At 38.8% G+C, this 18,700-nt stretch overlaps 2 protein-coding genes across 2 annotated transcripts; one reads left to right on the top strand and one right to left on the bottom strand.

The window, feature by feature from the left end:
- Positions 1 to 3,385: 3,385 nt before the first annotated feature.
- wnt7ab (wingless-type MMTV integration site family, member 7Ab) lies at positions 3,386 to 12,182 on the bottom strand. The gene is made up of 4 exons (XM_032561265.1): positions 11,685 to 12,182; positions 11,056 to 11,282; positions 7,972 to 8,243; positions 3,386 to 5,005 (listed from the first exon to the last, which is right to left on the bottom strand). Exons 1-4 carry the CDS (start codon positions 11,753 to 11,755, stop codon positions 4,523 to 4,525), a joined length of 1,053 nt encoding a protein of 350 aa, XP_032417156.1. The 5' UTR covers positions 11,756 to 12,182; the 3' UTR covers positions 3,386 to 4,522.
- Positions 12,183 to 12,646: 464 nt separating this feature from the next.
- On the top strand, positions 12,647 to 18,691 carry fbxw12 (F-box and WD repeat domain containing 12). Its single transcript, XM_032561145.1, has 10 exons — positions 12,647 to 12,849; positions 12,938 to 12,975; positions 13,923 to 14,089; positions 14,182 to 14,306; positions 15,309 to 15,515; positions 15,584 to 15,748; positions 15,909 to 16,119; positions 16,962 to 17,143; positions 17,229 to 17,359; positions 18,433 to 18,691. The coding sequence occupies exons 1-10, from the start codon at positions 12,751 to 12,753 to the stop codon at positions 18,530 to 18,532; spliced, it is 1,425 nt and encodes a 474-aa protein (XP_032417036.1). The 5' UTR covers positions 12,647 to 12,750; the 3' UTR covers positions 18,533 to 18,691.
- The last annotated feature ends 9 nt before the right edge of the window (positions 18,692 to 18,700 follow it).

Below are 18,700 nucleotides of genomic sequence, written 5' to 3'. Positions count from 1 at the left end.
TCACCAACCACTTTATTAGATACACCTGCTTGATTGCTTGCTAATGTATACAGTGAATCAGCCAATAAAGCTGCAGCAATTCAATGTACTTAGGCATTAGGAAACAGTGAATACCAAGCATCAGAATGGTGGGTTATTGGTGCAAAGGTTGGTCTGAGTTTTGTAGAAGCTGATGATCTGCAGGGATTTTTAAACACAGAAATGCATCCTGTATTTATAGAAAATGGTTCAAAAAAAGAGGAGTTATCGATTGTACACTAGTAGTGTCAACATGCATACTGTGTTCATGTCAAAGAGAACATGTGAAACAAGTTAAAATATCCATTCATTAATTAAAACTGGTGGAAGATTTCCTTTGACTGTACATAGAAAATTAAGGCAACAATTCATTCAGGCTCACCAAAATTGGACAATACAGTAGACAAGGTAAATGTTGGTTGCTCCAGTAAATTTATACTGCAGCTTCTTGGTATTTTGGATTATTTGTGCATTTGTCTTCATTAAAATCATCATCATTTCTCTCAGCTACTGGGTCCACTGCGTCTGCCTCACCACTTCACACTGCAGCTCATGTCAATAAGACTGTTCATATTGGTGTCTGCAGTAGTGCTACACATTTCCAATGTGTGTATTAAAGCATAGTACATTAGAAAATGTAATATGCTATAAGTGTTTTTAGAGGAGACCTCAAGTATTCATAAATTTTATGTTTTTGTGAGTGGCTATTTCACTCACTCCATCAATACTGTAGACCTAAATCCTTTTATGGCCACAAACTTCAGCGACTCCATAGTGGCCAAATCGCAACCCGCCAACGATTTGTAAGGTGTAACCTCATAAGTAGGCCGGTTAGGGTCTATTGTTTTTGTTTTATTTATTTTTTTAATTATTATTATTATTTATTTTTCAAAAAGAGACTTTTACTGCTGTAAATAACAGGTGCAAATCCTTACAGGTAATCCAGAATTAGCAGACCTTGGGGGCAGCTTGTACAGAGAACAGCACATTAAAGGAATCAAAACAAAACTGGGATTTTAGGCTCTTTCTTTCAAAAGTAAATCACTGCAGGCGAAAGTTAATAGGAGACGAATAAAGGAGTCGATGCAACTGTCTGTGCACAAGATAATGTGATGCGAGTCCTTCACACAAAACCCTAGTTTAGCTTTAACCAGAAACTTTTGAACAGCTGCCTTTTCTTATACAAGCCTTTTGTATCAATATTATGAAAGCTGAAAGCTTTTGTCAGACAGACAAGCCTCTGCTATTATCCCTTCACGCCCTTTTCCCTTCTTACTAGGTAGATTATCACTGTCACTGACACACAGTAAGGCTTATCTACTGTAAGTTAAAGTTGAATTCTCTGCTCAGTTTCACAAAAATGTTTTTTTGAGTGTATGAAAAAAAAATCATATCCTATAAAATCCTGCACAGGTGAAAACTTTACAAGCTGCATTCATCGATCCAGGGTGATTACTAGGAGCAGGTTTTCCATCAACACCTTCGGGCCCCGGCTCCTCACTCCACTTCCAGTTCCCTGTGAGAGTGGAATCCGTAACGACTGTGGGCCTTAGCATCGTTAACATTTCCCTGACACGTCGGCCTGCCTCTCTTGGAGACCGCCCCGCATTTTCTCCACTATGCTGGAGTTGTTGTAGCAACTAGTGGCCCAGGAGTGAATGAAGCAGATGTACGAGTCATCTATCACCTGACAGCTTCCACTCCCCCGCCTGAGCAAGTCATCACTGTGACACGTCTGCCCCACCGGCCTCATCAATTACGGTGGTACCCTACCATTAGAGGACAAACACTCCTCTGCTTGGACACATTCAACTGCTTCCCAGTCTACAGGATGGGCCCTCAATTAAACTTGAATAACTTTCCCCCTCTGAAAGAACGTCTCTCTTTTGGCCCGGCACTGAACACATTGTGCTTGCCTCCTAAAAGCTGATTTAACACCATGGTGACCACATAACACCGGATAACATTTATCTTTATCTTTTAATAAATGGTGGTGCAAACCAGAACACAGCGACTATTAACCAAGTATATTTTGGGTTTATGTTTCATTTTAATTTAACGCAATGCTAATTAAATGTTTTTTATTGACAACTAATTTTATTTTATTTTATTATATGAGGAAAATCTCTCTCAGTTCCTCTCCTAAAATCACTCATGAAATAACTAAAGTTATTTGTTTTGATTTATGATAACCATAAATGTGATTCGCACTGGCATGCTTATAAAAAAAAGGAAAACTAAACAACTCTTAAAATGCTTTTCTATCTGCAATATTGTTTTAGAGATTTAGATTTAGTTCTAATTTGACCACATCATTATAGATTTCTCTTTAAGAACTATGGCAACAAAATTACATTTATTTTCATTTTTGGAAAACGCTCTTAACAATAAACCATTCGTTATTAAATTTAAAAAAAGGAATTTCCTCTGGGATACAAGTAACTTGTTTTATTGCAGAAGACATTTCTAATATATTAAATGGAGTCCATTTTAATGGCTGAGAGAACAAAAAATTTTCTGGTTTTCTCATTTTAGCTTGTTAAATTATTAATAAATGTGTTGCTGCAGAATTTCTTATACTTCTATATTTTGTGAGCACAACCAGTGCGAGAGAGACCAGTCTGACTTACGCAGCTTTACAGTTGAGCAGAACTTCAAAAATTCTTTAAAAAGAAAATGGTTACAAAAATCGACATAATGTCATTGATTCTTACGGTTCTATTAGCGATTAGCATTATCAGCAAATATAATGGGGTTAGCATTAATAAGTATTGTATTACATGGAGAATAAGAATACCCTTCCAAAAGCTGTGAGATTACCCAAAGATTTTGAACACTTCCTAATCTAATAGTCATTCATATCCTTTTGAACTGGATCATTCAAAAGGATAAAACAGAGAAACTTTGTTGTAATGCCTTTAGTTTCCTGTTATCTGTTGATGTCTTAATCTGAGTGAAATTACAGATCCAGATCCATCAAGCATCTTTTCGTTTCCTCTGGTTTTGTTTTAAAACACCTCACTAGCTGCGTTTCCATTATAAATGTGCACAAATCTTTGCCAATATTATGCTAATGTCGAAAAGACTCGATTTCTCAATTGCTATGTTCTACACTAAAGCGTGTTGTAGTCAGTGTGGTCTTGTTGTAGCAGAGACATTTACTGTGTTCACTAGTTGGAAAAGTATCTAACTTTTAATTTCCAACAGTACTGACCACCAATCAATGATCAGGACAAATCAAGTGTAATGTCATCAGATTCCAGTTATGCTAGTCATTTCAGTCATTCCAGTGTATTTCTCAGTGCATCAATCATTTTTCTTTGGCAATATTTAGGTGTTGTGTGATGAGTCAATAATGAAAATATGATCTTGTTAGAGTAGTTCTGTTCCTGTATTCCATCAGTAGTAGTTGTGAAATGCAGTAAACAAAGGTTTGAACACAAACAGATATAGACAGCCTCTATCTCGTACAATATACAACAAGCGATGGCCGTGACAGCCAACTGACATATATCAGCTTTTTTCACATGGGCTTTATAGACAGATCTCATTGTCCACATCTGACAACGAGTAGGAACAATAAGATATAAATAAAACATTCATATAAAAATAGTCCTTTACAAATATATACTCTATTAACTATCATTTACCGTGGAAAATGTGCCCTTGTTTTTGATCAGCAAATAAGTCCAGTAGAACCAGGTCAAAGTCAAGACAATAAGTACAGTATACAGACTTTTACCTCAACAAGTGGAATTTTCTAGACTAGCAGCAACAGAAGAAGGAAAAACTCACAAAAGGTAGATAGGTCAATGTGAGCAGCCTACAGTCATTCCTGAAGGAACAACACTATGCTACAATATGACTCGAATCCAGTGTGTTAACTGTAGACATGTTTGATTGCTTCAACAAACTAAAAAACTGTTGATATTTAGTTATTTTTTTTATCCATACAGGACAAGATCAGTAGTTTTTTATAGAATAAATTAATATTAATAAGTCTCATTCTCTAAATACAGCATGTTAAATATTTAAAATGGCTATCTCTCTAATTTTGTCTGTGCACAGGGGAGTACGGACTACAGCAGTGTGTCCTGCTCAGCACCCCATCCACCTCAATTCATCTGCATCTTGTAAAGTCCAAACAGAGAAAACGTCAGTACCAGTCCATTCAGCTTAAAGTCTCAGATGTTTTGTTTCATTGACTGAAACTGTGATCCATTTTCCAGGTTACAGTTGGTCCATTTCCAGTGTTTTATCAGATAGTTGTTGTGCTGTGTCCCAACAAAGAGTCCAAGAAGAAGGGTGAAGAACTTCTTGTGCAAAACAACCGTGGTACCCCATCTTCAGCTGGCTGCATATGCAGCACAGCAGTGCTGTAGTAGTTGTTGCTAAAAAGAATAGACTGCAAACGCAGACTTTAAACAGAAAGTAGATTGTGAAAACTTACAGAAACACACTCACATCTCCACCCACACGCACACACACCCTCCAATAAATATTCTCATTTGCATGTGTACACCTCTGTCCTTTCGCTGCAGGTGTTGCATTTAACGTAGCAGCACCACAGGAACTTGCAGTTGCACTGCCAGACCCGGGAGTACTGGTGTGTATTGTATCCCCTTCCGCAGCACATCAGGTCGCAGCCGCTGATGTGCTGCATCATTGTCTTGTTGCACACCCTCCCCTGTGTCCCCAGGCTTCCCGTCACCGGGTCCGCCTCGCAGTAATTTGGCGACTTGTCTATGTACACCAGGTCCATGTCCAGTGGCTTCCGGTAGGAATAAGGCTTCTTGATTTTCAGGAATTTTGGACGCTTATTGCGGCTTGCTTTGACTGGTTCCACGTGCACAGCATGGGCATATTTCTCCTTGAGAATGTAGCCAAGCTCGCGGAACTTGGGAAGTGTAGTCCAGCAGGTTTTGGTTGTGCAGGAGCCTGAGACACCGTGGCACTTACATTCCAGCCGCATATTCTTCTCCAAAATCTAGACGCAGAAAGAAAACAAGGTGAAACACTGAGAACTGGTGAGAGCATGGATTTTAACAAGTTCTGGTAATTCCAATGCAATGCACAGGACATCATTTAGGACTTTATGATGTCCTAAATCATTAAGTTTGATTTAGGACAACAAACTTAATGTCCTAAAGAGGAGATTGTAACTACTAAAACTGACTCAATGTGACTTAAAAATGTACAATGGCAGCTTAACTACAGCCCCACCACAATGGAGCATGATACCAAATACACAGAAGCCAAAATAATGTATCAGATTTCATACCCTGTGTATGTAGCTACCACACACAACCCACAAAAGTCAAGAGTGACTGTACAAGGCGCCGAGTGACTAGGATTACTGCTAAATCCTGAGCTGATGACAATGAGAAGTGCCACTGCAGTTTTCTTTAGCAGCAAGGTCAATTACAACTTCCAATTTTTTCTTAAAATCCTGCATATTTAGTACATAATTCTGTTTCCCAAAGACCTGTGCAGGAAACTTATGACTGTATTCTTGGCAAACAAAGCTGCAATAGTAAATGCTAAACAAAAAAGTGTTAAGAAGAACTTTTTCCTTGGTGAACCCTTTCATGAAAACCTTGGCTGTAACTCCTTTAACCATCAGTTGTCCTGAAGCTAACACTTGTGACAGCTATTGTCTACCCGTCTTCCACTCGGGAGCTGAGAACGCTGCTCCTGCTCGGTGTCACCGCTTTTGATTAGCATAAATAAAGGAGTTGGTGGGTGGGTAGGGCGTCAAAACAGAGGGTCTTTTTACTAGCAGAACGGAAGGAGAAAAAGAAAAGCAGTTCGAGGACTGAATCCACAAGTACAATCTTTTCCTTGGGAGGCAATTTAGCTTTCCAGATAAGCCAATTTGAATTCAAGGTGCAAAAACATGCATGATCTACTTTATACAAGCAGGCGTGAGGAGACTTTTCAGCCACTGCTTTGGACGTGTTGGTTGTGTGAAGTAGGTCTTTTTGGCAGAGGCGGCAAGGGAAAGGATATCTGTTAACTTTGGTCAATGCTGCCTCTAACCCTGACTTTGGCACATTATTCCACTCAGTGTCTAGCTTTCAGACCCACTGGAGTCTCTTTGTCACTCTGCAGTGTTCTGCAACCATGCATGCAAGAAAAGCACGAATGAAAACAATCAGGCAAGCTTTCCTCCTTGGTATTTTATCATATTAGTCTTGTTCCTCGTTAAGTTTTTATGGCGTAATCTCCAGCGTTTTGTTGCTTTTGATGCTTTCAGCTGTGAATAACGGTTGATTATTTCTCTTTTGGAGCTAACCATGATCGGTTTGTAGTACATAATAAAATTTTTGTTTAAAGTCACACTCTAGATTAGGATACAGGACTCTTGTAAACTGACTTGTTATAAAGATAGACTTTATCTATTTTAAAGTAACTGCAATCCTTCAAACAAAAACAGATCCATCACCAATGACAATCAAGCCAAAAAGTAAACACCCCCAAGGTGCATGTGGAGACACATTTTACCTGATGTGGGTTTGTGAGATTAGCAAAACTGTTGGTTGCAGATTGTCATAACTGCAACTGAAGACTGTCTTAGTGGTGTACAACATGGGGGGAGCGACAGAGTTAATGCCTTTTCGTACAGTGTCAGTCTGTTTTCAGTGCATGGATCTTGCCTGTAATCAAACCCTGCCACTTAGACAGTTCTCCCTCTAAAAGCAGCTCTTTATTCCACTTCTTGTTTAAGCTTGGTCCCCTCTGCATAGGTCTTTGACAAGCCAAGTAATGGTAGAGACAGTTAGCACTTCCTGAGACTTCAAAAAACTTCAAAATACATATTTTTTAAGCGTATGTTTCCTCTGTTGATATTGACAGTGAAATTCCAATCCTTACACTGCACTGGCAGGTAATGATGAAGACCTCTACATCAAATATTAATTCAGTAGAAGATCATGACCATGGCTAAAGAGCCATTTTCTTTTAATATTTAACTTCTTATACTTACATTTGAGGTTTAAGGAAAACAGAGTTGTGTCATCCATTCTAAAAATCTCTGGATATCAATTTCACACATGTAGGCCACATATAAAGTTTTAAAAAAAAATCAAAAGAAAAACAGAAGAATTTTAGCTTATGTTTATCTTTGCCTTTCTGTAAAAAAATATCTTAAGTTTCCATATAATGCTTATTGGGACCAAATCCAGAATAAACGCAGTCAAATGTTCAATATTGCCCATATATAAATGGTTCCAATCTTGCTGTGCCTTTTAACATGCAAAGCATCAGAAAGTCATGTATTAAAGCTCTATGTTGTCTCCTGACATCTGGACACTATTTTATAAAATTCTATTTTTTTCCTTCCAAAAACTCAGGTACCAACTACATTATTTTCTTTTTCAAACTGACATCTTTTAACCATTCTTAAAAGAAATATATGCCTACATGGCTGGGTCAATCAAAAATGCTGTAGTAAATGCTAAGCCAGTAGGTGGCAATATAATCATTAACACTAACTATATAAAAATTCCCAATAATATTCTGAGCATGGCTAAAGAAGTGTTGGGATATAGATTCCCTGAAACCGGTGTAGCAAATTTTCATTTGCACCGCATTCCCTTTGCTACTGGTCATTAGGTTCCTCAGGTAACATTTGGTGTTTGACATACACAGAAGCAGGACATTGTTGTGGGAGTTTCTCACATAAAAAGCAACAGTGCACATGTAGAAATTAAGCTTCTAAGTTGTTGTTTTGAAATCCAACCAATGACTGAACACCACAACAGTTTTTAAAAAAACTAAACCTTTAGAAAATATTCTGAAATTCATTTTTTCCCACAAATAATGGTGCAAATAGATTGGAAAATCTTGTTTCCAAAATATCCATGTTAAGCTGGAAAAGTCTTGTTATAGATAGGTGTATTAGTGTATATTTTCTCTTTGAACTTGGATAGAGTACATCTTCTTGTCCCTTACCTTGCGTCCCACCTCATTATTATGGAGGTTCATTAGCGTTCTTGCATTCTGCTTGACTTCCCTTGCATCTATGAAAACTTTGGAGAAGCCTAATCCGTAGCGGATGTCTGCCGAGCAGCCTCCCCACTTCCATCCTTGGTCTTTGCTGTAGAAACCCTGCTTTTCCTTGTCACAGCTGCAGTCACTCAGGTTGCCCTGCGTACAGGCGGCTGTGATGGCATGGGCCACCCCGGCAGCAATGATTGCGTAGGTGAATGCTGCTTCTTTGCTGCCTAGGGGAGCAGAAAAGAAGGTGATCAATAACACAGCCTGTGAAATATTGAAGTGATTGGTGTATCTCCTTCAGCTAAAGTGAATACAATAAATAGGTAAAGAGGGAGGTCAATTATTAACCAATTGTATGCTTACATCACAGCCTCGCTGACATATCACTCAAGAGCTGCAGTGTTTTGAAACCTAACCTGGAAACTGTCCTGCCCATGAACCAAAATGTCTGCTAGCGGTATAGTCAACAAAGCTGCATGAATAAGAGGGTTGTAGACAAGGAAGGGCTATTGATCTTCTTGGAAGCTGTTACATTGTGTGTACACTCCCAAGATAGGGATGTCAGAATCTTCACCCTGCTGTTATCTGTCCCCAATTCCAGCTAACAAATCATTTACACATACGGAAATATTGGCAAAATAAGTAAAGGTTTGACAGAAAGTCTGGTAGAAGTATAGACAGGGTTGGCAGAAAGATTTTCAATATCTCAGTACTGAGCCAAGGGGAAAGTAATTATGGTCTCAAAGAATCATAAAATCCCTTCTCATAATCAAAGCCATCTTAAAACACCGTGTGATGGAATAAAAGTGTTTATTGTTAAACACAATAAGCAAGAAGAGTGTTTTACTTTTAAATTTCCAATCCGCGATTTATCAAAATGCAAACAGGAAACTGCTGATTACGACATCCATCATATCTATGTGTAAATAAACTCCTCTTGTCACTGTTTGCTCTAAACAAACATCATACTTTCTTTGTGCTTCCTCCTGCCACACCGTTCACTATGTAAAGCTGCCATGTTTTTGATAAACATCTTGGATGTGTGCCCTTGTCATTGAAAGAAAGGAGAAAAAACTAATATTGAGGCATTAATTATGTGGACGTTTTTATAGACTCGTTGGGCGAGGAGCCAAAAAAGAAGGTGTGTCAGTGCAGACTGCACCGTTGTTAATTCTTTCCCCTTCAGTTGTGAGTGCACGAGTTCACCGCAAAAGATGGAATGAATGAGAGATGGAAGATCTAAGATCCAAAGCCTGTACAGGTTTGAGGAGGACATACTTTACCATATCTATGATGAACTTCTGAACTAAAACAGCTTAGTGTAGGCCCAATTAACCCCTTCACTAGTTCCTACTCCATGTTTATTCCCATTTTGTCTCTTCCCACTTCCATTTTGTAACTGTATGCAAACCAATGGTATTTTTGATTACCACTGTAATTAATAATTTTCATCAAAAAGCTCAAATCTCAAGTATAATTTCATCCATCTTATCAATTTTCTGTCGATGCGTATCTGTGCAGGAGCCTAAAATACTTCTTACCTCTTGTTGGTAGGTAAGATGTGTCATATAACTGCATTTTTCTTTTTTTCCTTTTTTTTTTTACAGTGGACTATGATTAGAATGAACAAAATCATCTGAAATCATTGGTTAAAGGTACCTAGGTACAGTCTCGGTACTGAAGGTCCAACAGAAGATGCCACCATTTAAAAAATCTAAGTACAAAAAGAGCAATAGCTATTTTTAGTATAACTAAAAGGTTTTTTCACTTTAGGCCAAAAAATAAGTCAAATGTAAGGTTTTCCACCATTATGCCACTTTGCTGATCTCTCCTTTTGCTTCAGGAGCAACTGCAAACAGCTCAGCTCCCCTTAGTCTGGGCATCAACAATACCATCTATTTAAAACCATTCACTATCTATGCTAATCTGACCAGTGAAACCAATCTATTTGGTATGGCTGTCCATACCATAGACTGCAAGGAAAATAAAAACTCCAGATTGGCTAAAAAAAAAAACCCTCCATTCATAAAGCAGATTGTCAAACAGCACTGTTTCATTTCAGAAGAATACAGAGATAATCCTCTTCTTGCAACAGTGGAAGGCAACAATGCCTCAAACAGCTGGTCCAAGCTGCCAGCTATTGTATTTAGGATATTTTTATTTAAATATATTCGTCTAGAGAAGGAGGTAGAAGGTAGAAGGGGGAACATTTCTAAAATATATCTCAGTACTTTCTAAAACAGTTTTACAAAACCACCTGAGGTAACTGAACTGCTTCCTCTTCCTGGCATTATTTCAATTGCAATTTCCCTGAAAAGTTTTCCTTAAAAGTGACAAAACTCCAGCTGTAATTTCCTCATCCCCTTTGAGTTTATCCATCTCAGCAGCAGGAATACTGACTTGAAATAATTTCTGTCTCTTATTTAGCACTTGCTTTGCTCTGAGTTGTAACTCGGTGTAATTTATACCCGTGGTAAGCTCTACATCCTTACAGTGAGAGCCACAGCACCCATCACCAGACAGGATAAAGACCAGGGAAAATGTGCCTCTAGAGACTTTGACTGGATGAAAAGAAAGGTTGCCAACATTCAGAAGAGCTTTGTTCCAACACTGGCTTCAAAATACCTTTTATACATGTTCAGAAAGTCCCTCCTCGGAGAAAAATAAAGGGCAAATAGGCCTGATGTAAACAACACTGACATCCCCAAGGGATGCTTACAGGTCCAATAGCTATTTGTGTTATTTATAAGAAGAAAAGTTTGAAGAGCAAATTATCAACTGGAGAAACACCACCTAAAGTATATGAAAAACGATGCCTATCAAGCTCAAACAATTTCTGTTTTATCAAGGGAAAAACATTGATCATTTTATGAGTCCAAATTTCAAAGTTCACTTCTGTCTTTTTTCAAATATTGCTCACTTTTATAGTGGAAGTTATAACAGAGCAAAAGGTTAAGAATGGGATTAATCATAGCTCACAGTCATCAAGTGTATACATTTTTAATATTTAATAACAAACGTCAACAGACAGCAACATACCCACTTTCAACTCTTTTCCGAAGACAGTCCTCTCTCCAAGAGCAGAGCAGTTCCAGCGCCCGTTTTTGAACTGAAATTGACACTCGTTGATGCCCATTTGTGCTCCCTCTCCGATGACGATAATGGCATCGGGGCGACTCTGGCAGATAATCCGTTGTCTGGGAGCCAAACCGGGGATCTTGTTACAGATTATACTCGCACCAAGGGCCACCACCGACGAAAATCCACTGCCAATGATAATAATAAAAAACGGATAGAACTGAGAGCCTGCTCGAATCATGTATTATTACAAAAATTATGAATATACTCAAACCATTAAACAGGTAAATCATATTAAAAGTTCTTGTTTAGGTATTTTAGGTAACTAAAATACCTAAATACCCATATAGCCTACTTCCAGGAGTTTTTTTTTTTTTGCATAATTTACAGGTAGGCTTTTGTAAAGTAAAAGCGCCCGCTTCTATAATAATGGTATTCATTAAGTCAGCTACCTGTTATGGGGAAAATAAAGACCTATGTGTTTTGGAGAAATTAACCCCTTGAGAGCTGCTATTATTTCTGTTAAAGTCTTATCTTTCTGGGACATCGTTCTTCATTTGCTGATCAGAAATTGAATAAACGCTCCTTACCCAATTTTGAGGTAAACAATCCCTAAACAAAGCAAAACTCTTAAAATCCAACGTCGTGTTCTCCGGCTCATTGCGGCCCAGCTTTCAGTTTCATGCACGGATCTGCAGAGCTGATTTTAATAACGCGAGTCGCTCCTGTTCTCCGCTCGACCACAGCTCAGGTAACTCCAGGGGGAAGTCCAAAACCACGAAAAGCATCAAAAACAGAAGAAGCCCGAAGGACTTTTTACAAACCAAGCGGGACAGCATCCAAACTCCCCTGGCGAGGCCCCCTCTGGATTGGCCCGCTTGTCATTGCGAGGGTGTCACAGGTAACCCTTGGGGGTGAGCAAGTGCGATTATCTCTTTCTCACAGTTCCTCTGCTACCCGCAGGTCTTGCTATATATCTGCCTCATCTATCTGGGGCGTGTTCACAGGAGACAAGGGGCCCTTGCTGAAGAATCCCGCCAGGGGTGACTCTCAACACACACACGCACACGCACACCCACAGTCTCTCCTACTCTCCCTACGTGTTGTACGTTCGCACACTCCTCTACTGAGAAATCACCTTGACTGATTGGAACTGCAATTAATTTGGCTTATTATGAGTCAGCGTGTCATGCGCATGTGTTTGTTTCACCGCAGCTAACAAAATGTTTCCACACCTGCCAAGAAACACAACGCAAAAGCCAGGCATAATCACGGCTTTAATTACTGTGTTTGGATCTTCACGCACCAACTCAGATAGAATAATAACCTTCTTTGTTTACTCTTCTGGTAAGCTGATATTTTGAATCAGCATTTGTGAAATTAATAATTTTGTTACGAATGGATTTGACTTTTATTTTATTCGTGTTTATAAATGAAAACATCACTATTTTTCCACTTTTATGCATCCAGTGGGGGCTTCTGCATGTGCGCGTCCCTTCTTGGCGCCAACCTTTTACAATGGTGACATCCGGTGGCGAAATAAAGGCTCTGCAATAAAGAACTGCGTAGTTCCTTTGCGCTTTCCGTAGTGTGTTTTTTACGTACGGATTCTTTATCTCTTTGAAATTTCGCCAGGTTGTGAAAACTGATGTTGGTATGGATTTCCATCATCCACAACTTATCGGTGACTGTCTTATTCACATTTTCACATTTCTGAGTGAGGATGATTTAATCAGCGTTTCTACTGTGTGCAAGGTAAGACTTCTCGCATGCGGAAGTGGCAGAAAGCAATCACATCGCGTAAACAAGTAAGTTTAGTTTGGTTTTTAACTGTATTTCTCAGGACTGGCATGAAGCTGCAGAGACTCCTTGGTTATGGAGGTGAGTTATTTGTTATATATTTTTAATAGTATTTGGTTTTTCATGGCAGAAAAAAAACTACCTGTTTTTCAATCATGTCATACTGTACAGTAGCATACATAAAAATGTTACGCTAGTTTTTAAAAATAAATTTCATTGATCTACTTTTTAACTGCTTATTCCAGGGACATTGATGTCTGTGTGTTTTTAGACCAGTTTGTAGTTTTTTGACAAAGTCCACAAGATTCTTCTCTGACGCCTTTAATTGTGTGTAGGTGTCAAAATGAATGTTTCTCTGACCATCCTGGTTAGCAGTCCTTAGTAGCAGTGCCATCACACTCTGGAGTACCTCAAGGTTCTATAATAAGAACTCTTTTGTTTTCCTTGTGTCTGCCTCTTGGTTCTTCTTTAATAGCTACTTTTAAACCCAATATAATTAATATCCCTGGCAGGTTTCAGTTTACACATCTGTTTCTTTTGTTTTGAAGTAATATTAGTACTTCAGAGTGACCCAGGACAAATTCTGATTTGAATCTGATACACAATTTGTGGCTGAAGATAAAGAGTTGGGGGAAACCTGCAAACCTAAAAGACTTGGAGCTTGTTGCCATAGATAAAATGTCCAAATACCAGTCAAAAAATGCAAGATCCTGGTGATTAAATATAAGAAGGGTTGATTGCTGTAATGGCAAATGTTTTCTTCCTGTGACAAGTTGTGGAACGTCACTCACTAAGAAAATAGCAATAGATTGCCCACATTAAATCTCCATTCACATTTGGTCTAAAGGTTTAAAAATCCAAACTGCGTTATTGTCGTTTTGATTCAATACCATGCTGATGTCTGATGATCAGATTCATATTTTCATCCACATACTGTAAACTTCACAGTGCTACTTCCCTTTTAATCCACAATTTGCAGTAGTTGTTGAAAAATAATAAATGCGTCCAAACATCAATGTTCTCCTCAGGAGGATGTGCCTGCAGCGCTGGAGTTTCTGTAACCTTGCCGCCTTGGGCGGTGACCAGGACACTCTTTCATGGAAGAAATACTTCCAGCAGCGTTCCCACCTGGAGAAGAACATGACAGAAGGTCGGACAGGAAATTACACATGCAAAAGCTTGAGAGGCCATACAGGTGTGCATTTTTTTTTGTTAATTAGAAATATCCTTAGCATGACTTCATTATACCTCTTGTCTAACCTGTGTGTCAAACATCTTGTTCTTCAGGCAGGGTGGTCGGCCTGGTGTACCTGCAGGGCAATTCATGCCTGGTGCCAAACCTGTCAAAGACCAGTGCCATTGCTTGCAGTGCGTCCACTGATGGGACAGTTCGGGCATGGAACATCCAAAAAGTCAGTGCTTCTCCTTCAGTAACATCACCCATACATAGTAGACATACACCTGCCTGGCATAGCATTATGACTGTCCTGTAGTATCCTGCCCTATACTCTATACACTGCTTTACATTGTTTGATCCAGCATTAATTTCTTCAGCCGTTTGAGCTACAGTAGCTTATCTGATTGATCGGAATATGTGGAACAAATGTTCCTAATGCAGATCAGCAAGGCCCCTCAGGAGATGCAGTTTTGTAGATACTCTCATGCAGTTGTCAGGCCATCACAATTTGGGCCTGGTCAAATTTGTTCAAATTTTCACTCTTGAAAATTGTTCCTGCTTCCAGGACAAGTTGTAGCCAGCAAATACCCTGACTGGTATTAGATACAATATTGCTTAAACACAGCTAATCACTGAAATACCTCTTGACAATGTTAAAAAGTTATGCAGAGGACCCCTTATGAACCACTCATTGGATTTAGGTGTGTTGAACCAAGCGGAACATTTAAAACATGCAGGACACAGGATTTTGACTACCTCTGTTCCAACACATCAAGTTTGAGGGAAAAAAATGTTCACTTACCACTTAACATATTCTACCCATTAACGGGTGTTCTTCTCTTTGCCTGTCACAGCCTCTTGCTTGATAGTTATAATGAAAGTGACCATTTAAGTGCTTTCTGGTTTTAATCTGATTTTTGTTTGGTGATGCATATACTTTTGCATTTGTCCTCTATCTGTTGGTTAAAATGGATTTCCCACTGCGGGTGTTTCATTAAAATAAGTAGAAAAAAATAATAACATAAAAACCCTTCTATAGCTTTAGCAATCGGGGAGATGCTGTTAATGCTCACATTTAAATGACAGGGTTTGATTTTCCTTCTGCAATCATACTTTGAATTAGCCATCGTAAATCTATTCAAAAAATTTTGTCCACTTATTTCTTGCAGCGTACTTTAAACAGTGACCCTTTTGGGGCTTTTTGAGCCATGATTTTAATGCTTGTTTTGTTTCTCAGGGTGAGAGCCTGTGGTGTAGTCCTGTGCAGAGTCCTTTGACAGGGATTGTAGCTGATGAGAAGGAGGAAGTTGTTATCACATCAGACTCTACAGGCCTCATTAAGACCTGGCAGAGTCAGACTGGTCAGGAGCTGGCCTCTTTTTCTACCGCATCTTCACACTGTACATTACTGCAGTACAACATCAACAATGATTGGTTCCTGACTGTAAGTACCCCCACAATCTCCTTGGTGATTGTGTAGGTTTTTTTCCCTGACATTATCTTCTCTTCCAGGTTGGAACTGGTCAGGGATCAATTTGCACACTGGCTGATTTGACTTTGACTAAAAAGTCAAGTCTAATGGTGTGTGACTCTTTCAAAGTTAACATACTCCTTGTTTCACCTGACAAGAAGTGGATTATAGCTGGAACCAAGGAAAATGATGATTTAAGCCTAAAGGTATTTGAGGTTGTCTTTGACTACATAATTGTCTGTGTTGCCTGTTCCAGATTGTTTCGCGTTACCTCTGTGCAAATACCACCAGAAGGAAAATTGATAAGAATGGAAAGTATAGATACATTCCTTGTACACTTGTGTTACTTTGCTTCTTTTGTGCCAGGTGATTAACAGTGAGAGTTTGACCTCACCGTCTGAAGATGAAGATTCTCTGTGCCAGACTGTGCCAGTCCTCGGGTGCCAAGCTGCTGTCTTCATACCCACCCAGCCTGCCAGACTGGCCATCATCCACCACACTGAGCTCGGAGGCAACAAAGCCCTCACTGTCTTCGATGTCAGCATTAAAAAGATGAAGTACAAGACTGAGATCCAGGGTGAGCCCTGATGTTTAGTACAATGCCTTGGAAAATGCTTTAGCTCTGAACTCAGATCATTGGGAAACAAAAAGTCTGTTAGTGAGTCATCCAGGAAAAATGTCTGCGTCACCGCAGGAACAGTTTGGAAATCTTCCTGGCACCAGTATTTTATTTAGCTTACTCTCATGGCATGCAGAACATTTTTATTACTCGTTCATTGGATTTAATAACAACAATTTTCAGTGCCAGTGATGAGCTTACCTAATGCTCATCATTGGCTTGAAATTTCTTCTTTTTTTTTTCAGGGTGAAATGACTGAACAGCAAACAGTTAATAATTTCTAAAAACAAATTTGAGTTGTTTCCTCTAATCCACACAGTATGATAATTATACATACAGGTACAAATACACAATTCCCAACTAATAGTTTGAAGAATCTCACTTAGCAGCTTGCACCTCAACCACATGGTTTTTATATTTGCATTATTATGCCTTGTTGTTTTGCACAACAACAAGGCATAATAATGGCTAAAATGACAGCACACCAGTGCAAAAAGCAGTTTCCATAGATGAGTGAGTTTGGAGTGGACGAACTTGACTGGCCTACACAAAGTCCTTACCTCAACCCAAAAGAACACTTTTGTAATGAATTAGAATGGAAACAGCAAGCCATATCTTCTCCTCCAACAATGTCTGACCTCATAAGTGATTTCTAGGATAAATGGTGAAACGTCCTACATGCTCACCACTATAGCTTGTGGAAAGCTTTTCCCAAACACGTTCCAGTTGCAAGGGGTGGGTCGACATTATATTAAACCCTTAAATTAATATAATAAATTCTAATCTCTTTCCAACTGTAGTCCAGCAAATGGAGTCCTTCCCCTTGATGCTGAACCGCTACTCATCACAAATCCTTCTGGAGGCCAAGAACAGCAACTGCATAGTGCTAGCAGCCGGGGAGGAGCTGTGGGTGTACTCGCTGAAAGGAGTCGTGCTTGCTAATTTTAAAGATCATATCATGCCCATCTCCTCAATATGTGTGGTAGGCTGTTTTTATTTGAAGTTCAGAAGTACAGTTCCTGAATTGGTTGGAAGCTTAGCATTGAGTTTTGAATTTTGTTTTGTAGGACAGTTTTCGTGTCGTCACGGCGTCTCAAGACCTCTCCTTACGAGTGTTGACGTGGAAGAACGACAAAGATAGTGGGCTCACTCTGGAGAGTCAGTACCACTTACTGGGAGGCTCTCACACAATGTCCAGGTTAGTGTCATGCCTCCTTCATCTACCAAAGATGTCCCAGCCTAATCATGTTTTTTTTCTGATACCGAGTCTAAATTTGACACCATTAATGGTTAACAAAATTAGAGCCATGTGCCTTGAAAACTCACAAAAAGTGCACTACAATAACCTATAGTTATTGTAATAATACTGGTATGTCACCATGAATTGGTATTTAGACTTTGTTTTCCCCACTTAACTCATTCTATAGTGGTGTTCAAGACATTAATTTCATCTTTTGCTCACGAGTGACAGATGTTTTGCCCATCTCCTATTTATTTAATTATTTTTTATTATTTTATTTTTGACAGAAAAAAAGTTTCTTTAAGAAAAGGGCTTTGTTTGAAAGTTATGATTTCTAAGTAGTTTCGATTAGAGTTTTATCTATGCATTGCACAGCTCTTCCTGAGCATAGCATGCGTAATAGGTCATGTAGCACCGACAGAAAGATGAAACGGCCAATACAATCCTCCTCGCTTGCTCTCAATTATTGTGAAAGGTAAAAACAAGTTTGCTTTTTTTTGTTTGTTTGGGGTTTTTTTTTAAGTAATATGTATCACATATAACATTTTTTTTTGAGCTTTACAAATTAAAATCAGCTGTGCAAAACATTCCTGGCTAGTTAGAATGTGTATCTATTTGTGCATAGTGTTTATACATTGCTGTGAAAGAACTTTAGCTCACGTTTCTTTGCATAATATTTTAAATCCAGCCATATTGGACAGCTTTTAAGGACCAACTGCTTGTTTAAGCTCATGCCACATTATCTCAGTTGGATTACATCCCGACTTTCACTAGGTCATTCCCAAATCCAAATTTTGGTTTTATTTTATTTTATTTATTTATTTTGCACCATTCTTGCGACAATAAATCAACGACAATATACAGTATATCACAATAGACATGTGATCAGTGTCATTAGGTAATACATCTGATAAAATATTCAGTATATGATTATTGGATTGTGATTGTGACACACTCCAGTAATTATTGCTGACCTCTGGAAGAGTACATTTATTCCGTATTACTGATTACTGCATATTTCTTTGTTGCAGAGGGTTCACTCACATTACCTGTGACTACGCCAGCATCGTGGCTTCAGTAGAAGGAAATAATGGGAAGGACGTTCTTAAAGCTTACTCTTTCACATCTTGAGCGTTGCGGCCCGGCACAAAGACCAACAGTTTGCAAAACCTTCTGACATTTGATTTTATTATGGACTCTTATACTCTTTGGTGGGTGTGGGTTGACAATTAACAGGAATGTAACAACCTGCAATTTGGTTGTTAAGAAATAATAAATGACTATAAAATAGTTTGTATT

This window comes from Xiphophorus hellerii, chromosome 1 (genome assembly GCF_003331165.1).
Source record: "Xiphophorus hellerii strain 12219 chromosome 1, Xiphophorus_hellerii-4.1, whole genome shotgun sequence".
NCBI lineage: Eukaryota > Metazoa > Chordata > Actinopteri > Cyprinodontiformes > Poeciliidae > Xiphophorus > Xiphophorus hellerii.
The sequence above is the reverse complement of the archived record's forward strand: the minus strand, read 5'-3'. Positions and strand labels throughout refer to the sequence as shown.

Excerpts from the sequence above, each read along its gene's own strand:
- wnt7ab (XM_032561265.1), bottom strand. The coding sequence starts at position 11,755 with ATGAGCCGGAGAACACGACGTTGGATTTTAAGAGTTTTGCTTTGTTTA. Across the intron at positions 11,283-11,684 it reads ATTGTTTACCTCAAAATTGG|TGGATTTTCGTCGGTGGTGG; the intron begins GTAAGGAGCGTT and ends TATCATTGGCAG. Across the intron at positions 8,244-11,055 it reads CGGAAAAGAGTTGAAAGTGG|GCAGCAAAGAAGCAGCATTC; the intron begins GTATGTTGCTGT and ends CTGCTCCCCTAG.
- fbxw12 (XM_032561145.1), top strand. The coding sequence starts at position 12,751 with ATGGATTTCCATCATCCACAACTTATCGGTGACTGTCTTATTCACATT. Across the intron at positions 15,516-15,583 it reads ACAATGATTGGTTCCTGACT|GTTGGAACTGGTCAGGGATC; the intron begins GTAAGTACCCCC and ends CTTCTCTTCCAG. Across the intron at positions 17,360-18,432 it reads GGCTCTCACACAATGTCCAG|AGGGTTCACTCACATTACCT; the intron begins GTTAGTGTCATG and ends TCTTTGTTGCAG.